At 40.8% G+C, this 20700-nt stretch overlaps 1 protein-coding gene across 3 annotated transcripts in view; it reads left to right on the forward strand.

Annotated features, from left to right (window-relative positions):
* Window positions 1–1364: 1364 nt before the first annotated feature.
* Window positions 1365–20700, forward strand: part of Ccdc158 (coiled-coil domain containing 158) — a 56077-nt gene continuing 36741 nt past the window's right edge. For 2 of the 3 annotated variants that reach the window (XM_057772978.1, XM_057772979.1), the window contains exons 1-10: window positions 1365–1431; window positions 2645–2862; window positions 5720–5829; window positions 6190–6517; window positions 6828–6904; window positions 8139–8249; window positions 10214–10328; window positions 16888–17007; window positions 17560–17757; window positions 17936–18418. In XM_057772978.1, coding sequence (XP_057628961.1) covers window positions 1365–1431; window positions 2645–2862; window positions 5720–5829; window positions 6190–6517; window positions 6828–6904; window positions 8139–8249; window positions 10214–10328; window positions 16888–17007; window positions 17560–17757; window positions 17936–18418 — 1827 coding nt within the window. Of the gene's footprint in view, window positions 1432–2644; window positions 2863–5719; window positions 5830–6189; window positions 6518–6827; window positions 6905–8138; window positions 8250–10213; window positions 10333–13494; window positions 13536–16887; window positions 17008–17559; window positions 17758–17935; window positions 18419–20700 lie in introns of those variants that run through there. The other variant, XM_057772980.1, reaches the window with a different exon arrangement.

The following is a 20700-nucleotide window of genomic DNA, read 5'->3' on the forward strand; positions in this document are numbered from 1 at the left end:
AAATACCTCACCCCTGTGCTCTGACCTAGGGGCTGTGTGGTCCTGGGGTTTAATCCAGGGCCTTGTACTTGCCAGGCATGCACGTTACCCACTGAGCTAACCCTTTCCACTCTTTCTCATGGGGTGGAGGGCACGGCGGTAATGACCTGTGACCAGCTACATTAAAGCTCACAGAGCACTGCGGTCTCCTCAAACTTAGCGTCATGGCTGCCATTTGATTAAAATTCTGTCACCTACTGGTCACATTACTGTATTGTCTATAATTATTAGGTGTCTTATATTTGCTGTTTATTTTAAAATTGTTTTGTCATTCACAAAGGTGTATATACTTGTCTGCGTTTATGTTTATGTACATGGTACTCCAGTGTTTACCTTGGAGTGTCATGGAATAATTTTCATGCTATTTGTTTGGTGGAGGAGACTTGACCAGTCTGGGCTCAGTTTTGGCTTCTGTTGTCTGACCGTAGGAATGCACTGGTCTGCACCGTCAGTGTCTGGCTCACCTCTGCTTTTTCCCAGCCAGATGGTGGGAACTGCCTTGGGAGGGAGAATCCCTCTATTTCTAGACAGTTGAAGGTATTCTGTCTTGAGGGTATTGACAGTGTGGAATACACACATAATTTTGTTCATTTTCCATCTTGATTGTGTGCTTGTTTGAGTGAAAATAAGGAGAAATTTGGAATTAGGCCACCATTGTTTTCCAAACTTAGAAGCACCCTCTTGGCCAAACACAAAACTGTAAACAATATTTTTTCACAAAAGTTTTTCAGCTTTTATTAATGACATCTAATTTGCTGATTTGAAGCAATGTAATTTTATAAGGGACTTGAAAGCCTACCTGCCCCCAGTCAGAGCACTAGTTAACAGAATAACTGAAGTATTACTCTGTATATTTTAGTTTATCTGTAGTAACCCTTTGGAGGCTGGGCATGGTGGAGCACATCTTTAGTCCCAGCACTAATGCGGCAGAAGCAGGCAGATCCTCTGAGATTCAAGGCCAGCCTGATGTACAGAGCCGAGTTCCAAGCCAGTCAAGGATACCTTGTTTTGTCTAGATGATCCTGTCCAGACAAAACAAATAAAAAAAAATAAAAACACCTTTTGTCTTAAAGTCAAGTTTTAGAACAAAATTTGACTTGCATACTCATTTTATTTAGCAGTAAAATATTTTTGTATGCATAAGTATTTTTCTGGAGGAAAAATTTCCAGAGCATTAAAAGTCAGTTCCTGTTCACCTCTGAGCTTTTCCACGTAACACTGTAATAAAATTGAATATTTTGTCTTTCAGAGACAAGAACTAAAGGATCCAAACAGGGAGGTATTCACATTTCAAGACCTCTAAGAAGAGGTAGAAAATAGTTAGTATGGAATCAAAAGCTTGTGAATCAAACAATGAAGATCATTTACCAAGCGGCATCACAACCAATGGAGGTGTGCACCTTTTCTAAAGCAAAATGAGGGAAATGAGAAATAACGAATCTTCATAATAACCATCTCAGGGCCTGGTTTATGGTGTGCCTTGTTTTTCTACTGTGCTGTTGTCTTCAATTCTGTTTCTGAATTAGAGATTGCCTCGCATTTTACTGAGCAGATCTGGCTTTAGCATGTTTCCATTGTCTTTTTGATGTATAAGTTGTTTCTGTGCTGATGTCCTTGAGTGTCAGCATCTCCTGCTGTCCTGCATCTTCACATCCTTCAGTTTCCTCGTCAAACTCAGCTCATGTCAGATGGCCTCTCCTCCTTGGGCTTATCGCATTCTCCATCAAGATCCTAGGTGCACAACTTCTTGACCTCTAAAGTTTTTTGGTTTATTTACTTAATTTTTAAGCTTTACTTTCTTTTATGTGTATGAGTGTTTTATCTGTAGGTATGTTTGTGAACCATGTGTGTACTTGGTGCCCTGTGAGGTCAGAAGGCCATCAGATCCCCTGGATCTGGAGTTAGAGATGGCTGGGAGTTACCATCTGGGTCCTGGGAATCAAACCTGGGTTCTCTGCAAGAGCAGCAAGTGATGTCCGGCCCATCACTTGCCAGTGTCCTTCCCCTCTATTATTTGCATTCTCACTGGAATGTGCTAAAGCCTATCACTCTAACACCTCAGTTTGGGGGCGAGGCTGCTGGAAGATTGTGCTGTAAATCTCTCCCCAGGCTGCTACTTACCATCACAGTCTCCTATCACAGCAGGGTCCTGATGCCACTAAGGAATATTTCCTGTGGCCAGATCTCTTTCCAGTTCAAAACTGTACCATACTAGGTGAGATCCAAACTCCTTGGCATGGCTTCAAGGCCCTCACATCTGTATTCTCATCCTCATCGGTGGTAGCGGCTTTTCTTCTTCCTAGCACATCCCAGTGCTCTCAAGCCCACTGGCATTTAATACGGTGCTTCCACTCTGGAATGTCCTCTCGTCTTCTCCAGACTGGTGCTCACTCATACATACTTCCAGACTTCAGGGTCACGTGCTCATCCTCTTCCCCAGCCTGTCCCTGCTTTGTGGCTCGTCTGTCCTTCTCAGCACTCTTAACTGTCCTTTCACTTACTTGCTTCTTTTGACCTCTGTCCTTAGGATTTGTTAAAGGAGCCCCTCAATAATGTTTGCCACAAACTTGTTTCGTGAATAATTAATGAATTCTCTACTGTTTAGGTTCTTCAAGTCCGTTTTTTGTGTCATCTGTTCGCGGTACAGTAACTGAAAATGTATCTTCAACTGGGACTTTAACACAAATGCCATTTTTCCCTAAATATGAAGTGGAACTTGATTCTCATAGGAAGGTCATCCCTTACCCTGGAAAAGAACACATCGAACGTGTTTTGGAAGAATATTCACATCAAGTTAAAGATTTGCAGAAAAGACTCAGTGAAGTGAGTTGCATTCCTTGCTAGCAGCTGGTACCATTAGGCCAAGGAGACATGTTGTCTTGAAATCAAATGTAACCTTCCTGAAAGAAAGCATTAGCTCAACAGAAAGAGACTTCTGTTTCTGTTGAGCTAATGAGAAGTTTATGTACCATTTTCTTTCTGGTAATTATGTCTCGGTCTCATGATATAATTTTTCAGTGCTTCAAAATGTTATAGTTAATGACATTCATATGCTATTAATAATTGGTTTAGGCCTGCTGACCTACTATTATGACACCTGGATTTGTTTTTTTTTGCAAGCAGTGGTAGAAAGTAGGATTTTACACACACACACACACACACACAGAATGGTTAAATAGAATTTAGAAGGGTTGCTAAAATGTCAAGTGGACCTCATATTATTGAGTTCCAGTGGTTTACTTTCTAAAAGTCAGACTTCTTACCACCCTATACAAAAGCTTCATGCTGTCCTTGTTCAGTACCCATTCTCTGTGTGTACCCTCTGTTCCAGCAGAACTAAGCCACCTGATCATCCTGGGTGGACCTTGTCATTCTAGATTCCCATGCATCTCTACGTGACTGCTGCAAGACTCTTACTATCTTCACGCCTTCCCTTCTCTGAAGCCTTCCCTCTAGACAGTACTGAGGGTGTTCTCTGTGCAAGTATTGTTTGTACACTTTTATACACCTTACTGTATCCATCAGTATGTTATTCTGCCTCATCAGACAGACAAAGACTTTAGGAGATGAACCTCGAATGTAAAAAATTATGTATCATTGCATTATACACATGGCATACAAAGATAAATAAGCCACAGCTCTCAAAGGAGTTCATAGTTTCAGAGATGAACTGGTCATATAACAAGTAGTGCTGCAACCTTGTGATAATACAACAACAAGACATAATAGAGACAGAGGACATAGTAGTAGAGAAAGAAACAGAAATTGGGCCAGCAAGACGGCTTGGTGGGTAGAGGTGCTAATGCCCAAGCCTGACAGCCTGAGGATCCTACAAGGTGTCAGGAGAGAGTAGATTTCCAAGAGATGTCCTTCCACATGTATGTGTGTGTGTGTGGGGGGGGGGGGGACAACAGGAGAGAGAGCGCCTTAATTTATTTTCTAGGTCTGATTTATTCCTGTTAACTCCTGGTAGAATATGTTGCACTTGTTTTGTTCCCAGTAAACATTTGTGAAATATTTCTAATATTTATCAAAGAGTGCTGTTATTGTATTCCTATGTAGCAGAAATGTGCTAGGTACCAGATATAAAGAGATGGAAAAGACACGATCCCTTCCTTGTAGTCCTGTGATTGAGATATTACAGAAGGAAATAATCCTGTCAGAGTTGTGCTGCAGGTGGGTTCACTGGTGTTGCTGAAGCCACATGGAGCTTGGTATTCCGTTCCTAACCTCCTTTGCAGCCTCTGACAGTACTGTCTCTAACCCTCTGATAGTGCTAGCCATTAGCCTAGTGCAATGGTCCTCAACCTTCCCAGTGCTGCGGCCCTTTAATACAGTGCCTCGTGTTGTGGTGACCCCACTCTACTGCTAGCTGCTGCTGCTTCCTCCCTTCTTCATCCCCCTTTCTCTCCCTCCCTTTATCTTTCTGCCTTTCATTCTTTATTCTTCTTCCTTAAACAGGGTCTCATTGTAGCCCAGGCTTGCCTTAAACTTGACCTCCCCTGCCTTAGCTTCCCAACCTTTAGGAATTTAGGCATGTGCCTCTGACCAGCCTTAGCATCCTGTTCTCATTTCTGTTTTGTTTGTTTGTTTTTAAAGTTATTAAAGTTTTTCAAGACAAGATTTCTCTGTGTAGCCCTGACTATCCTGGAACTCACTGTGTAGACCAGTCTAGTCTTGAACTCAGAGATCTTCCTTCCTCTACCTCCTGAGCACTGTGATTAAAAGCACGTACCACCACCACCCAACTTCCTGTCCCTAATGGTTGTGATCTTTGTATACAGTACTAGACCTCTGTAAGCACAGGGTCAGTGTTAGGTTAGAGTGAAATCCTATATTATCTTTGTTCCCTCTGGATTTTTTTTTTTTTTTGGTCTTCCTGTTTGCTTAATTTTAGTCTCTAGTTTGTATTTTAGAATCTTCTCATTTTCAGTGGTTTTTGTTTTCTGTTAGAACTCAAAGATGAGGCAATAAAAGCTGTTCATCCTACACTGGTCACCAACTGTTAGCTGGGAGATGCTTCACTGCCTGGCTTTGGAAACCTCTGCATTTTCCTGTAGTTGAGCACCTTCAGAGTTTTATTTTTAATTAAAATTTATTTTTATTTTATACTTATAAATGTTTTGCCTGCTGTATGTATGTGCACCATGTGTGTGCAGTGCTCACAGAGGCCAAAAGGGGGCATCAGATTCCCTGGAACTGAAGTTAAAGATAGTTGTCAGCTGCCATGTGACTGCTGGGACTCAAACCCTGGACATCTGCAAGAGCAGCCAGTGCTCTTAACCACAGAGCTTTCTCTCCAGTTCACCCTTATAGTCTTAGATAGCAGTAGCTGTTGCCAAGGATTTAGGTAGATTGAAGGCAAAGTTTGACTCCTCTGTATATATAATTTCAACCAGTTTTCCAGTTTTAAGGGACAAAACATTTTCCCATTTTCACTTTGGCTAGAATATTTATTTCAGAAAATGGACTAAGGCAAAGCCAGGGAACCTTGCTGATGTAGTCTAGTTATCTAGGTGAGAAATTATTCACTGGGCTCCGAACTTCAGCAGTGAGGGGTTTTAATATACATAACAATAAATAACACATAACCCTTGGGAAATTATTGCCTTCTATAGGAACTATGTTTTGATGGCTTAATATAAATATAGATTAATTTGTGTGAGTTTTTTTTTTCCAGAGCAATGAATTACACGAGAAACAAAAGTTTTACTTAAGACAGTCAGTCATTGATTTACAAACAAAACTTCAAGAAATGCAAATGGAGAGAGATGCCATGGCCGACATCAGGTTGGGATTTGTTACCTGAACTCCTCCTCCTCCATCAATGCTAGAGATTGAACCCAGGGTCTGGGCAGGTTAGGCAAGTGTTCTGCCACTTAGATACATCCCCAGCCCAGAAACTGTTCTCTGGCGTTATTCTTAGTGCCGGGTGCAGTCCCATATTCAATACATATAATCTCAGGACTTGGGTGGCTGAGATAGAAAGACTGCTGTGAGTTCAAGGCCAGCCTGGGTTCTGTAATTGAGTTCAAGGCCAGCCTGGGATATATAACAAGATTCTGTATCATTTTTTTTTACTCCTTGTAGTAAAATTGGGTGAAAGTGAGTTTTATTAATATTGTTTCTTTTCTTTCATTTGTTTCGTAGACGAAGGGAGAGTCAGTCCCAGGAGGAGTTAAGAAATCAGCTTCAAAATACAGTTCATGAGCTTGAAGCTGCCAAGTGCCTCAAGGAGGACATGCTGAAAGACAGCAGCACACAGATAGAGCAGCTAAGAAAAATGATGCTTAGCCACGAAGGTGTGCTTCAAGAAATCCGGTCAATATTAGTTGACTTTGAAGAAGCCTCAGGCAAGAAAATATGTGAACACGACAGCATGTCTACCATGCACTTCCGCAGCCTGGGCTCCGCTATTAGTAAAATCCTAAGAGAATTAGACACAGAGATCTCTTATCTTAAAGGGAGGATATTTCCAGTAAGTGGTGAGAACACTACTTTATATTATAAAGCATTCAGAGATAGCTTATACAATCCTTTAAATAAGCCAGGGTCTCATTTTCTGTTCTCTGAGATGATACACAATGCTCTCTTGACAGGAAACTAGCTCTTTCACCTGTACGGCTTGATGTAAGTATAGCAGAGCACAGTGCTGTGTGACACGGACGCAGAAGTCATTTTAGTGTTATTTCTACTTATATCTTTTGAAAGCATTCATTTTACAGAAACTGCATTTTCTAGGTTTAGAATTACCAGTACCCAAATTAATATCTCTATTTTAAAACCAGGTAGAGGATCAGCTTGAAACACTGAAATCTGAATCACAGAACAAAATAGAGCTATTACTTCAACAGCATCAAGATCGGTAGGTGTCTGGTCGAGTCACAGAAATCACAGCGAAACTATCCCACCCATAGTCTCTCTCCTGCGAACTCTGAGAGAACAAAAACATTTCCTTATCAGCCCGTAGCAAACTTAGGTTAATTTTTTTTTCTGACAACTGTTGAAGCTATAGGAAGGCTTCATTCAAGACTGTAGCACTTAAGCTCAACTCCCAACACAATAAGGACAAGCGGAGATTTCTAACCAAGGGAGAAGGTGCGGGATTGGTGGGTGGAACATTATTCACAGAAGGTTGAAGATTCCCGCAAAAGATATAGATTTTTAAGCTGAAGGATAAGCGACGTGGTCACCTGTCAAGGATTGATCAGATAGCAAGAATGAGACTGTTCTCACTGTGGTTGGCCTAGGTCAAAGACCAACCAGAGTGGCCAAGTCAAGGCCTAGGAAGAACAGCCTCAGTTGGCCTAAGAGTGATCTGTCATGTATCTGTTGATTAGCTAATATGAAGCATTTAATAGTCTGTGACTTAGTGTAAGCTTGTATTCATAATGTGTTTTCTTGATAGGACCCTCCCCTAGGTCTCCCTGGAGATACTATATGACATAATACTCAAAGGTGTTTTCTTTGAGAACAGGGTCTTATTGCTGCCCAGTCAGACCTTGGATTCCTGCAATCTGGTGGTCTTCCTGCTTCAGTTTCTCAAGTACAGGACCAGAGGCACATACCACCATGGCCTTGCTTGGTTCTCAGAGTTTGATACTGAGACTTAGATTCTAAATTCTGAACCCTAGTTGGTTGTAAGAAAAGGCTTCTGGAGTTGTTATTAAAAGAGTAGAATGGCCAGGTGTGGTGGTGGTGCCTTTAGTCCCAGCACTTGGGAGACACAGGCAGGCAGATCTCTGTGACTTTGAGGGTAGCCTGGCCTACATAGCAAGTTCCAGTACACCAGAGCTGCTTAATAAGAGAGACCCGGTCTCAAAAAGAAACAAAGACAGAAAGAACAAGGAGTAAAGTTTACAAAACCAGGCATAGTGGCTCAGATCTGTAATCCCAGCACTTAGGGGGCAGTGGCAGGAAGATTATAAATTCAAGACCAGTGAGGACTGCACAAAAGTGTCTCAGACAAACAAGTGGAAGAGTAACGTGTAAAACCGAAACAAAATACTTAGCTTGAAGGTGTTTCTCAGCATTAACTTCGAGATGAGTTATAGGTAAAAATTTCCTGTATCATAACAATCATTACATTCTTTCTGTAGGATTGAGCAGTTGATAAGTGAACATGAAATTGAAATAACAGGACTTACGGAGAAAGCCAGCAGTGCACGAAGCCAAGCCAATAGTATCCAGAGTCAACTGGAAATCATTCAGTATGTGTATACTACTGGTTTGAAACAGATGTCACTTAAAAACTATTATTTTAAGCTGGAGAGTTGGCTCAGCAGTTAAGAGTACTTGTTGCTCTTGCAGAGGACCTGGGTTTGAGTCCCAGTACTTACCTGGCAGCTCACTGCTGTTATCTGTGATTCTGGTTCTTGTGCACATGGGGATGGGGGAGTGTCTCTGTAGGCTTTGTGGCCAGCAGGAAAACGATCTGGGTGAGGGAAGAATGAAACTCAGCTCAGCCTTGCTTAGGTGCTGAGCCAAACTTCCAGAGGCTGACACTTGGTTTATTTTAGCCGTATTTAAGCATGGCACAATTTTGGAAAAAGTTTTCAGATAGCAGTTAACTCAGTCCCATGAGTGTAGCAGAGGTTAAGACATCTGACTTTTTTTACAAGAATGGATATTGTTGACTCAGAGACAGTGTCCAAGATTTAGAGTTTATAGGGAGCTTGACTAAGGTAAACATAATGCCTGTGAATGTTGGGATTGGCCTTGTGCTAAGATAACGTAAAGTCACTTAGACTGTTATAAAATACAAGTGACATCTCTCATAAGGATGAATTTTAAGACCTAGAAGCAATGGTCAATATTTAGAGGGGGAAAGGTCTGGGATAAGTAAAACATAAATTCTGAGGGATATAGGTGGAGCGTGACTCATCAGACAGTAAAGGATCACCAGGTTGTGAACTGCATTCTTTCCCAGCATTCCAGGAGAACAGGCAAACATCTTTGAAGAGACGAGTATGCATGTTTAACGTTTCCTGCCTTTTCCAGTGCTTATCTGTACATGCGAGAATTTTGCCCTCCACAAGTTCCAGGGGATCCAACACCCTTTTCTGGCCACTGTGGGCACAAGGCATGCTCTTGGTGCACATACATACATGCTGGCAAAACTCATACATGTAAAATAATAATTTAACAACTATTGTTTTGACTCATATGTTGTCCTAATATCTTTTTGAAATTGCTTGGTAACTGGGTCCATGAGAAAAAGATAAAGCTTTTCCAGCACTTGAACAGAAAGATAACAGTAATATTTTTGTGTCACCATGAACAAAGTATTATTGCAAGTATTCAGGCTCCTGGGATTCACTGAGTTATTCATTCAAATGATAGTACAAAGAAAATATACCACACAAATATTATGAATACTTGTATATAAACAATTACATGTATATCTCTATATAATTGTGTATGCATATATGAACACAGTTAGAAAAGATACATATGTTCAAGTATATACATAATATATATGCATATGAAATTTTATAATTTGAAATGATGCTTAAGACTATCATGTGTCAGTTAAATTAAACCTAAATCAAATTAAAGGTTTATTGTATTTTTATAAGTGTATGTGTACCTCTGTGTGCACATACACGCACCTGTCTGTCATGTGGGGACCAGAAGAGGGCATCAGATTCTTTGGAGCTATAGTTCTAGGATTTTCAGAATGCCCAGTCTGTTATGTAGGTGTTGGAACCATAACTCTGGTCCTCGTGGTTACATAGCAAACACTCATAACCACTGAGCCATCTCTCTCACCTCCAGTACAGACATTTTTAATAATATGCAAAAGTAGAGAATAGTGTAATGAATATTTACGTACATATGTATATCTTCACACACACACACACACACACACACACACACACCACCACCACCACCACCACCACCACCAGCAGCAGCTTTGACAATTAACATTTGTTTTTGGTACTAGGAATTGAACAGAATTTGATATATAGCACATATACCTTATACCACTAAGCTCTGTTCCCAATCCTGAGCTAAAACTTTGAAGAAGCAAGTTTGCAAAATGAAAAACAATTGCTCTGATACCATATAAAATAATTATTGATAGCATCTAAGAGCTATGAGGGGCCCTTGAGGGTATCACTTGTGTTCTTAGTTTGCTATTTGTTTTTATGCCCTTTTCAACCCTTCTTAGAGAACAAGCAAGGAACCAAAACTCCATGTATATGCGCCAGCTCAGTGACTTGGAGTCTACTGTTTCTCAGCTGCGTTCTGAACTGAGGGAAGCCAAGAGGATGTATGAAGATAAGGTAAGTTTAGACTTCACTTCCAAGGACTGTTTTACATACTAATCAATAATATAATGTTGATAATTTGAAAAGACTAAAAATAATTTCTAACTAAAAAGAGTACTTTTAAAATCAGTGTAAGTTGGTGTGAAAGCATGCTATATTATCTATTAAGTTATAAATTATTATTTAGATTGTATCTTTGAATTCATAAAAAAATTGAGAAATATTTTTCAAGTAAATTTCTAAAAAGTAAATTGAGTAGCAGAGAATATAGCTCACTGGAAGAACACTTGTCTCGCATGCCCATGGCTCTGGATTAATCCTCACTACCACAAAAATAAATTAAAGACTAGGATTCTGTTATTCATCTTCATGTAAGTCTTGGCTTTAGCAAATATTCAGTACCAGCTGGTCTGTATATCTACCACCAATATTTTGGGGACTTACAAATCATCAACTTCTAATCATTTTGTGGCTAGAAAACTAAAATTTAAGATTACCCAAAATAGTTAAAATAAAATTTAAGAACGTGAGTCTTCATCTTTTAGCATATAATTGCTCTTAAAGCGGGTAATAGGCTGGGTGGTAGTGGCACACATCTTTAATCCCAGCATTTGGGAGACAGAGGCAGGTGCGCCAGCCTGGTCTACAGAGTGAGTTCCAGGACAGCCAGGGCTGTTACACAAAGAAACCTGGTCTTGAAAAACAAAAACAAAAAATTTAAAAAGAACAAACAAAAAAAATCAGATAATAATATTTTGGAGAGTGGCAGCCGCTGAGGACCTAAATTCAATTCCCAGAACCCACGGCAGGTGTTCATAACTGCCCATAGCTCCAGGGACATCTAACATCTCCATGGACTCCAGCACCCATGCAGACACACCCACTCATAGATATACACCCGTACATGTCATTGAAATTTGTTTTAATTATAAATTTTGGTACTGTTTCTATTTTTGGTTTTAAATAGCTAGAAAGAAGTTATTTCATATTATTATCAACCATTTGTTCAGAGCTTAAAATGTATTAAATTCAACCATTTGCAATCAGTGAAATTCCTAAACCAAAAAACAAAGCTGCTTTTCAGAGATGATGTTCTTCATTCCCTGAGGAGGGTTGCTTGCATTTGCCTCAGGTGTTCTCAGTCTCAGTGCTGTGGTTTGTGGAAGCTTGGAGGATAAATCCATCTCTAGTCCTCCCTTTAGAGAGTCTGGCAGAGGTAACTTAATATAGTTTTTGCCACCTTGTTTACTCAGTTTCCCATTCTTAGTTATTTGGAGTAGTGATTTAGAAGAGGTAGAAGGCGATGCAGGTACTAGACCTCTTGTAAAATGAGAACAGTTCTGTTGGGCGGCAGCAGAAGAAGCCAGTCGCTGTGTGGGCAGACTCAAACAAATCAGTAAACATTTATTTACTTTTCCATGGGCAGCAGTTTAATTCCCACTGTCCCTCCAGTTACCACATGAAGGTGCTATCTTCTTGGCTCAACCATGTAAATTAGATCTCTGCCTTTAACCTTGTAGCGAGAGAAGGAAGATTTGCCATGGCTTTGTTAGAGTCAGCAGAGGAAACTAGCAGGAAACCGTAGGAGGTCGGTAATAGATAGGGGCCTCCACAGCAGTGTCCTTCACCTGTTGTCACTACCTTCACAGGACAGCATTTATCTCTAATAAATGTGAGCTCATGTTTTCTCCTCTTCAGATCTGATTTGAGGATCATTCAGCTGATCTTATGATTGACTAAGGGGTTGTAGTTTGAATACCATCCCTCCTTAACTCCTTGTAGAGCTCTTAGCCTTGGAGCAGCCCAGAGAGGCTCAGCTTTGTGTTCCAGTTTCTTTTCTTAGGACAGACTTTACTCTTGATGATGATTGTCCACTCGCTTGTGGACAAACACGTCCACAAATGATGAGACCTCCCCTACAGATACTAGGGCAGAAGGGTGGTTGTGGCTTCAGTACTGGCTGGGAGCATACTCTTATAATCTGACAAAGTCACATAATTGTATTATGGTCCAATAAAACAGCTGTTATTCATGACTATTTAAGCCATTTTGAAAAGACAAATATTTATTGACATCAGACTCTGAAAAGTCAGACTACTAAATCCAACTCAGTTCACCTGTGTTTACTTATATACTTTGAAATTACTATGGCTTCCCATTAGCTTGGAAAAATGATCTCTTCATAAGCTTCATCCAGTTTATAAGGAGGACAGCCAGCGCATGGGAGGCTGATTTAGGAGGGTCACACATTCAAGGCTTGCCTTAGCTACACTGTGAGGCCCTATCTCAAAAAAGGGAAAGGAACATATCAGTTTTGATCTAGACTGTTGAAATGTTGATAAAATATATTATAGTGAACCTAAGAGATGGATCTAATGATGCTTAACTAGGCTCTCAAGAGGAAGCAACTCCTGTTGCCTTAGTTAGAGAATACATGTTAATATGGAGTTAAATACACTTCAGCCTGAAGTTTCACTAATACTTGATGTAACTGAGCAACAAAGAATAAGTAGGTTAACAAGGATTTGCTTTGGAGAGATACGGCCTAGTGTGAAATGTCTTGTCAGGGAAAGTTGGCTGCAGGGTTTAAAAGCATATGCTTGTGTGTATTTTGTTTCATTTTCATATATTGTGACTTCACATTGCTAAAAACTTAAAATCCATTTTCATCTTCATTGTTTCAGTGTAGATTTCAGTATATAATGTTCAAAAACCAAAGGGGAGGTCAACAAAGTTAATACCTATTGATTGGGATAGAGCTCAGTTGAGGGAGGGCCTGCTTAGCATACTGTTTCCATCCCAGCACCAGGGTCCCTGTGCACAAGCCTGAAATCCCAGTAACTGGGAAGTAAGGGCAGGGCAACCAGACATTCAAGGTTATCCTTGGCTACATAGTGAGTTTAAGACCAGCTGGGGTACACGAGACATGCCTTAAAAACAAAGTTTTTTTTGTTTTTTGTTTGTTTGTTTTTTATAGGACTGAATGAAACTTTTCTACCTAGGGTGTGTAAATTCAGAAAAAATCCATTATGGAGGGCAATTCTTTTCAGGTTAACAAAAAGTATTTCATAATGGTGAAAATAGAAATTGTATTTTAAAGAAAATCTTAGATGTAGCTTTTTCAAGTTGATCAGAGTGTTGAACTATAATGCTGTCTTCTATTCTTTTTTTTCCCTTTTAGGAGAACCTCCAGAATTCCCCTTTACGAATTCGGACCAGTAGAAGCTGTCACTATTGGCTCTGTAGATTTGGCTTTACTCTTAACTTTCGCTTTTTGACAACAAAAATATATCATTATATTGATTCTAAGTTTATTCTATTTTGAAAGTAGCTGGGGCTGGATTTCCTAGTCCGCTGTGAAGATTTAGTAGCACTGACTGAGCTGTCCACTATGCTGGAAGAGCCTGCAAAGGCTTCCCAGAGTTCTGTGCAGCTTCACGCTGAGGCACAGCGCCCTCTTTGGGCCACACCTGTGTCTTTTTGAGCACAGAATCAAAGCAAAAGCACCACCAAAAAAAATAGTAAATAAAGCGCAGATTCAATATGATTTGATACGATTGGCTAATACCCCTAAAATCAGTGAAATTAGAACGAAACCCTTGTACTGATTTGTTTGGATCCAAACCAAAAGTCTGTCCATGGATGGTGAAAGGGAAACCAGCGCTGCTGTGTAAAAGGAAAAGAGAAAACCTTTACTCCAGTCAGACGCCAGCGCCTCCTGGACATTTCAAAGGCTTTCGTGCAGTGTTTTCTTTTTATAGCTGTTGGTACAGCTCAGCTGCTACTTCAGTGGTTTTCCCTTTCACTGTCCGCTTATTTTTGATGGATTGATTCATACAGATGTTTTTACTCTAAAAAGTGAAAGGTAAAAGCAGAGCTATAGCAGCTGAGTCAGTACTGACAACCCCAAAACTAGGTTTCCTGCGGGGTGGGGGGCTTGTGATCCGGGCAGACAGAAACGATGTGCTCCTCCCTCCCCGCTCCCCTCCTAGTCTCCGTCTCAGACAGTATTGTCCAGTCTGGTACTATGAGAGAGCCGCCTGCTTTTCTTTTGTAGTAAAAACAGACCTACTTTTAAAGAACATAAACAATAGCTCTTGCTCAAGGATGGAAACGGCTTGTGCCAAGCTAGGAGTAGGAAGAGCTTGCTCCACTCGTGACAATTCAGAATACTTTTAAAATATTACTCCTATAGCAAAATTGAGGCAGGATGCAGGACCTTGACCAGAACCCAGTGCAGCCTAGCCGATCCCGCCAGGCCAGCAGAATTGCTGTGAGCGCAGTAAACGCTGTGGTTCCCATCTCTGTTTGCTTCACTCCCCAGTGTGCCCACTCAGGCTTTCCCAGTAATGACAGGACTGAAAAGATTACATTAACTGATAATTCATTTTCTCAGAAGTCACTTATATATATTACAGAGGTTAAATTTTCATGTTTTCCTTATGTATATGCCTCCAAAGAAGCATAAAGAATGAAGGATTTTTTGTTTTCATTTTCTTACTGTTTTTGCTTTTCTTTTATCATTGGTAGTGGTAGTACTAATAGCACTAGGGCTCAAGTCTAGCAGGTACTCTTCCACTGAGCTATATCTCCAGTCCAAAAGTACTTCTTTTTTTTTTTTTAATATTTATTATGTATACAATATTCTGTCTGTGTATATGCCTGCAGGCCAGAAGAGGGCACCAGACTCCGTTACAGATGGTTGTGAGCCACCATGTGGTTGCTGGGAATTGAACTCAGGACCTTTGAAAGAGCAGGCAATGCTCTTAACCTCTGAGCTGTCTCTCCAGCCCCCAAAAGTACTTCTTAAGCCTGGGATGGCAGTGTAGTGCAGTTGGGTAATCCATTGATTCCTGTGAAATAATTTTTAATGTGCAATTTACAATCAAATATAATCTGTAATCTAGTATTTCATGTGTACTTAATTCTTGTGAGAATGCCTTGTAACATTATCAACTATAATTAGAGTCTAAAACTTTATATTCTTAATTCTTATGAAATACTTTTTAATATATAACATAATTACATAAAGCCAACTTAAACATATATCCAATGTAAATGTCTAAATTTATGTCCTCAGCCCTATAGGCACTGATACTATATTATAGATGAATGCATAACTGTATGATATTTCTGTATTAGTACTTTCTTAAGTCATTTATGTGTACATGTGAATAGATACAGAAGCCCTACACATTTATGCTTATTATTTGTCAAGAAGATGGTTAAATATGTGTACGTGTGTGTCATATATATATATATATATATATATATATAATGTGATTATTGATTATATATTGGTTTAATAAATGAAGAGTTTTAAATGAATGTTCCAAGTAAAAATAAAAAGTTATTAAGAAAACGTTTGTCTTGGTCATATGTTTTCCAATTAAGGTTTGATCACATCCAAACTGTTTTAATCTTGACCAAACTTTTCAAGCCTATTGACTATACCTTAGAAAAAGGAAGAAATGTGTTGCATTTCTGCCAATATGAAATCTTTTGAATCCTAGAAGGTGGATGATAAAATACCATAGTTATAGGTGGGGTTTCATTGCATAACACTAAGTATTAACATGTTCTTATGAAATAGTTTATTAACTGAGTCTTGATATTGTGTAGCTCAGATCAAAGCCCAAAGTCTCCATGGTCTGGGATCTGCACTCAGCCCATGTTGAGGGCGCAGGAACATTTGCAGTACTGGAGCAGCCCGGGTCCTCCTGCAGGCCTGCTGCATGCTGAGCTTGTGCAAGGAAAGGGTGTTGTCCCGTGTGCTGTTATTGGTGCAGTGAACTGAATTTCTCTATTCAGACAAGTTAGCAGTCCTGACCAAGGAAAAAGTATATTCTTTAAAATTGATTCTCATTTCTTTTTATAGTTGAAGAGAATAAAGTTTTGAATTATATTCCCCTAATGTTAAACATTGCTATTCACTCAGTCTATTGAGTCTACCACCATAATGGCACAGGTGCACTGTCATGACCCATCCTTCTGTGTTCAGTATCTTCTCGAGACTCTGATGTTTTTATTTTTTTTTATTTATTTATTTATTTATTTATTTATTTATTTATTTATTTATTTTTGGTGTTTGGTGTTTTTTCAAGACATGGTCTCATTGTGTAGCCTTGGTTGTCCTAGCACTCCCATGTAGACCAGGCTGACAGGCCTCAGCTCACAGATCCATTTGCCTCTGTCTCCCAGTGCTGGGATTAAAGGTGCTGCTCCACTATGCCCAGCTGAGACTGATATTCTAAAGCAAGACAGCTCTTCTCAGTATTGCAAAGTTCATTTGTTTGGGGTCTACAGTACATTATTTATGCCACCAGAGACTCTGAATTACAGAGCGTGTCTCCCCAGAACATAACTTCTGAGGAGGAAAAGCAGAAGCACAGCGTGCTGTACCCAGAGTGCTCCACTTCGACTAATCCTATGGAGATGTTAAGGTTGGGAAAGTGCAAATGTCTCAGATCTATGAGCTTCGCCTCTCATAGCACTGTCTGCTAGCATAGGCTTGTTTTCAGATGCCGCTGACTGACCTGGGCTGCATTTGTCTGATTTTGGGCTTTTCTTCCAGATAGAAGAGCTGGAGAAGCAGTTAGTCCTTGCCAATTCAGAGCTCACCGAGGCACGCACAGAGCGGGACCAGTTCAGTCAGGAGTCAGGAAATCTGGATGACCAACTCCAAAAGCTGTTGGTGAGCTCATTCTCTATAATCTGAGATTTGGGGTCTGGGAACATTTTCAATACATTTCACAAACCAGTTTACATTTTAAAATTACAAATTTTTACAAAATATTGTAAATACACATGGGATATCATTCTATGTACTTTAAATGTTTTACATAAGACACCTACCTGTGTCTTTTTCTTTAGGCATGGCTGTTACATGTTAGATAAAGTAGGTCGTCAAGCAGCCACTCTCTCAGCTAGAGCTGCCGTCCACTAAATTCAGGTTGTGGTGTGTTCATTTTGAACCAAAATGACATCCAGAACACAAAATCTGCACCTCCTGCGTGCAGAGATTACAGGTGTGAGATGTCACTCCTAAACCAGCTAAAATGTTAAGCAAAATATCAGTATATTTTTCTAGGAAATAATCAATTTTAGTCAGCTGTTGAAAAGCAGTTCTTTTCTGTAACCAAAGACGTCTCAAATCACATAACTCCAAGACCGTGTAAGGCAAATGGAAGAATTTGTTTTGGCTGTGACAGTGGCTGGGAGAAAGAGCGCTCCTCGCTTCTTTTAGGCAGACCTACACAAGAGGGAGAAGGAGCTGAGTCTGGAGAAGGAGCAGAACAAGCGCCTGTGGGACCGAGACACCGGTAACAGCATCACCATCGACCACCTGCGGCGGGAGCTGGACGACAGGAACATGGAGGTGCAGCGGCTGGAGGCCCTGCTCAAGGCCATGAAGAGCGAGTGTCAGGGCCAGATGGAGCGGCAGGTGAGCGTGCACGCTGTGCCATTGCCGGGGGGCCTCGTCCATGATGAAAAATGTCCTTTGTGCCTAATGTTCTGACAGCAAAATGGTTTAAGTTAGGCTTTCTGGCCTATCCAGGGCAGGGTTTCATACTGAGTTAACTTACCTGCCTCCCCCACATCATGAAACTGCTTTCCCGCAGATGGCAGCCATTCAGGGGAAGAACGAGAGCCTGGAGAAAGTGTCCTCCCTCACTGCACAGCTCGAGTCCACCAAGGAGATGCTGCGCAAGGTGGTGGAAGAGTTGACGGCCAAGAAGATGACCCTGGAGAGCTCTGAGAGGACGGTGTCCGACCTGACAGCTTCCCTCCAGGAGAAGGAACGAGCCATCGAGGCCACCAATGCAGAGATCACTAAGCTCCGCTCGCGGGTGGACTTGAAGTTACAGGAGCTTCAACACCTGAAGAATGAGGGGGACCACCTGAGAAATGTGCAGACCGAGTGTGAGGCGCTTAAGCTCCAGATGGCGGAAAAGGACAAGGTCATCGAGATCTTGCGGCAGCAGATTGAGAACATGACGCAGCTGGTTGGCCAGCACGGGCGGACCGCTGGTGCCATGCAGGTGGAGAAGGCCCAGCTGGAGAAAGAGATCAATGACCGGAAGCTGGAACTGCAGGAGTTTAAGGTCTGAGCGGGGGTTTGGGTAGCCTAGCTACTGAATTTTCTATTCTCCAAGCAGCAATAACCTAATAATATATTCAGAATAACTGAAATTACTCTTGATGTTTGTGGGGCCCCTAGGATAGAAAGTATCTGAGTTGCTGTATGTAAGTTTTTGAGAAAAATTCCTACTTTCACTCTCTAAAAATAAAGTGTGGCTCCAAAATGGTTGAGGACCCTGGGTACAAAAGGAAACTAACAAGGACCCCTCTCTGAAATGTTCTCTGAGCTCACAGTTTGAGGTATTTTTCACAGACCAAAGTTTGACACCATCACCTCGTAATTACTATATAACATTGAACTGTTTACTGACACTTGGTATGTGTCTATGAAAAAACCACAAGCAAACAGAAAAATACAACTTTACTGGACTATTGTGAGGCTTGGCTAAGAAAATATACATCAACTAGCCTGGCCTATGTAAATGTCAGCTTCTTTGCCCGTTGTGTTATGCCTCTCAACTGTGTGCCTGGCACTTCTGTGCTGCCCTGGGAGGACTGAAATAACAAGTCTCCTCACTGCATGGGCAAACGTGTGCCTTATTCATCTTTGCAGTGTTTGCCCCATGTCTCTATGACTTGTTTTTTGTTTGTGGGTTTGGGGTTTTTTTTGGGGGGGGGCAGTTTCCATGGAACTCATGGAGGTTCAAGCTGCCCTCAGACTTGCAATGAGTATTCTGCCAAATGCTGGAATTCCAAGTATGAATTACATAACACTAAATATTTTCTTTTTCTTTTCTTTTATTCTCTTTCCCCTTCCCTTCCTTTCTTCTTTCTTTTCTTTTCTTTTCTTTTCTTTTCTTTTCTTTTCTTTTCAGAGAGAGTCTCACTATGTAACCATGGCTGGTCTGGAACTTACTATGTAGACCAGCAAGCAGAGTGGACTGGGTGTGGCCTTCAATAGCTTCCCTAGTGATCTATTTCCATCAAGTAGGCTCCCCCTCCTAGAAGCTACAGAGACCCTCAGAAAAGCACGGCTAGCTGGGCAACAAGTATTCACACACAAAAGGGAGCCCCTGATTCAAGCAGTTGGCAAAGGAAAAAGGCAATGGGGGGAAGCCCAGAGAAAACCAGCTTCCAGGAGTCACTTCCTAGCCCAGTACATCCTCGATTCCCCCAGTAGGAACTTGTGAGAACTCAAATGCTTCCCACAGAGAAGTTTATTGAGGACTCAGTACCAGGACTTTTTTAAAGTTTTTTTTTTTATTGTTTTAATTGAGCTATATATATTTTTCCAACTTCCCTTCCTTTCTCCCTTCTCCCTTTCCACCCTCTCCCCTGCTCTGTATGCCCAGTTCTGTGGAGCTGTGTATTGTAGTCTGATTATCCTTTGCTTTGCTTTGCTTCATATCTTCTACCCACTTATGAGTGAGTACATACCGTGTTTGTCTTTCTGAGTCTGGGTTACTCACTCAGGATGCGTTTTCCTAGTTCCACTCATTTGCCTGCAAATTTCAAGATACCATTTTTTTTTTTTTTTTTTTTTTTTTTTACAGCTGAGTAATACCCCATTGTGTAAATGTAGCACATTTTCTCTTTCTCTGTTCTTCAGTTGACAGCATCTAGGTTGTTTCAAGGTTCTGGCTATTATGGATAATACTGCTATAAATATTGTTGAACAAGTGTCCTTGTGGTATGATCGAGTATCTTTTTGTTATATGCCTAAGAGTTATACCGCTGGGTCTTGAGGTAGATTGATTCCCAATTTTCTGATACACTGCTATACTGATTTCCAGGATGGCTGTACAAGATTGCACTCCCAACAGCAGTGCAGGAGTGTTCCCCTTACTCCACATTCTCTCCAGCATAAGCTGTCCTCAGTATTTTTATCTTAGTTTTTCTGAGAGGTGTAAGATGGTATCTCAGAGTTGTTTTGATTTGGATTTCCCTGATGATTAAGGATGTTGAGCAATTCCTTAAATGTCTTTTGGACATTTGAGTTTCTTCTATTGAGACTTTTCTGTTTGGCTCTCCACCCCATTTTAAAATAAGATTATTTGATATTTTGTTGTAGTTTCTTGAATTCTTTATATCTTTTGGAGATCAGCCCTCTGTGGGATGTGGGGTTGGTGAAGATCTTTTTCCATTCTGTAGGCTGCCATTTTGTCTTGTTTACCATCTCCTTTGCCTTACAGAAACTTCTCAGTTTCAGGAGGTCCCATTTATTGAATGTTGGTCTCAGTGTGTGTGCTACTGGGGTCCTATTTAGGAATGGTCTCCTGTGCCAGTGCATTCAAGGCTCCCCACT

This window comes from Chionomys nivalis, chromosome 6 (genome assembly GCF_950005125.1).
Source record: "Chionomys nivalis chromosome 6, mChiNiv1.1, whole genome shotgun sequence".
Taxonomy (NCBI): Eukaryota; Metazoa; Chordata; class Mammalia; order Rodentia; family Cricetidae; genus Chionomys; species Chionomys nivalis.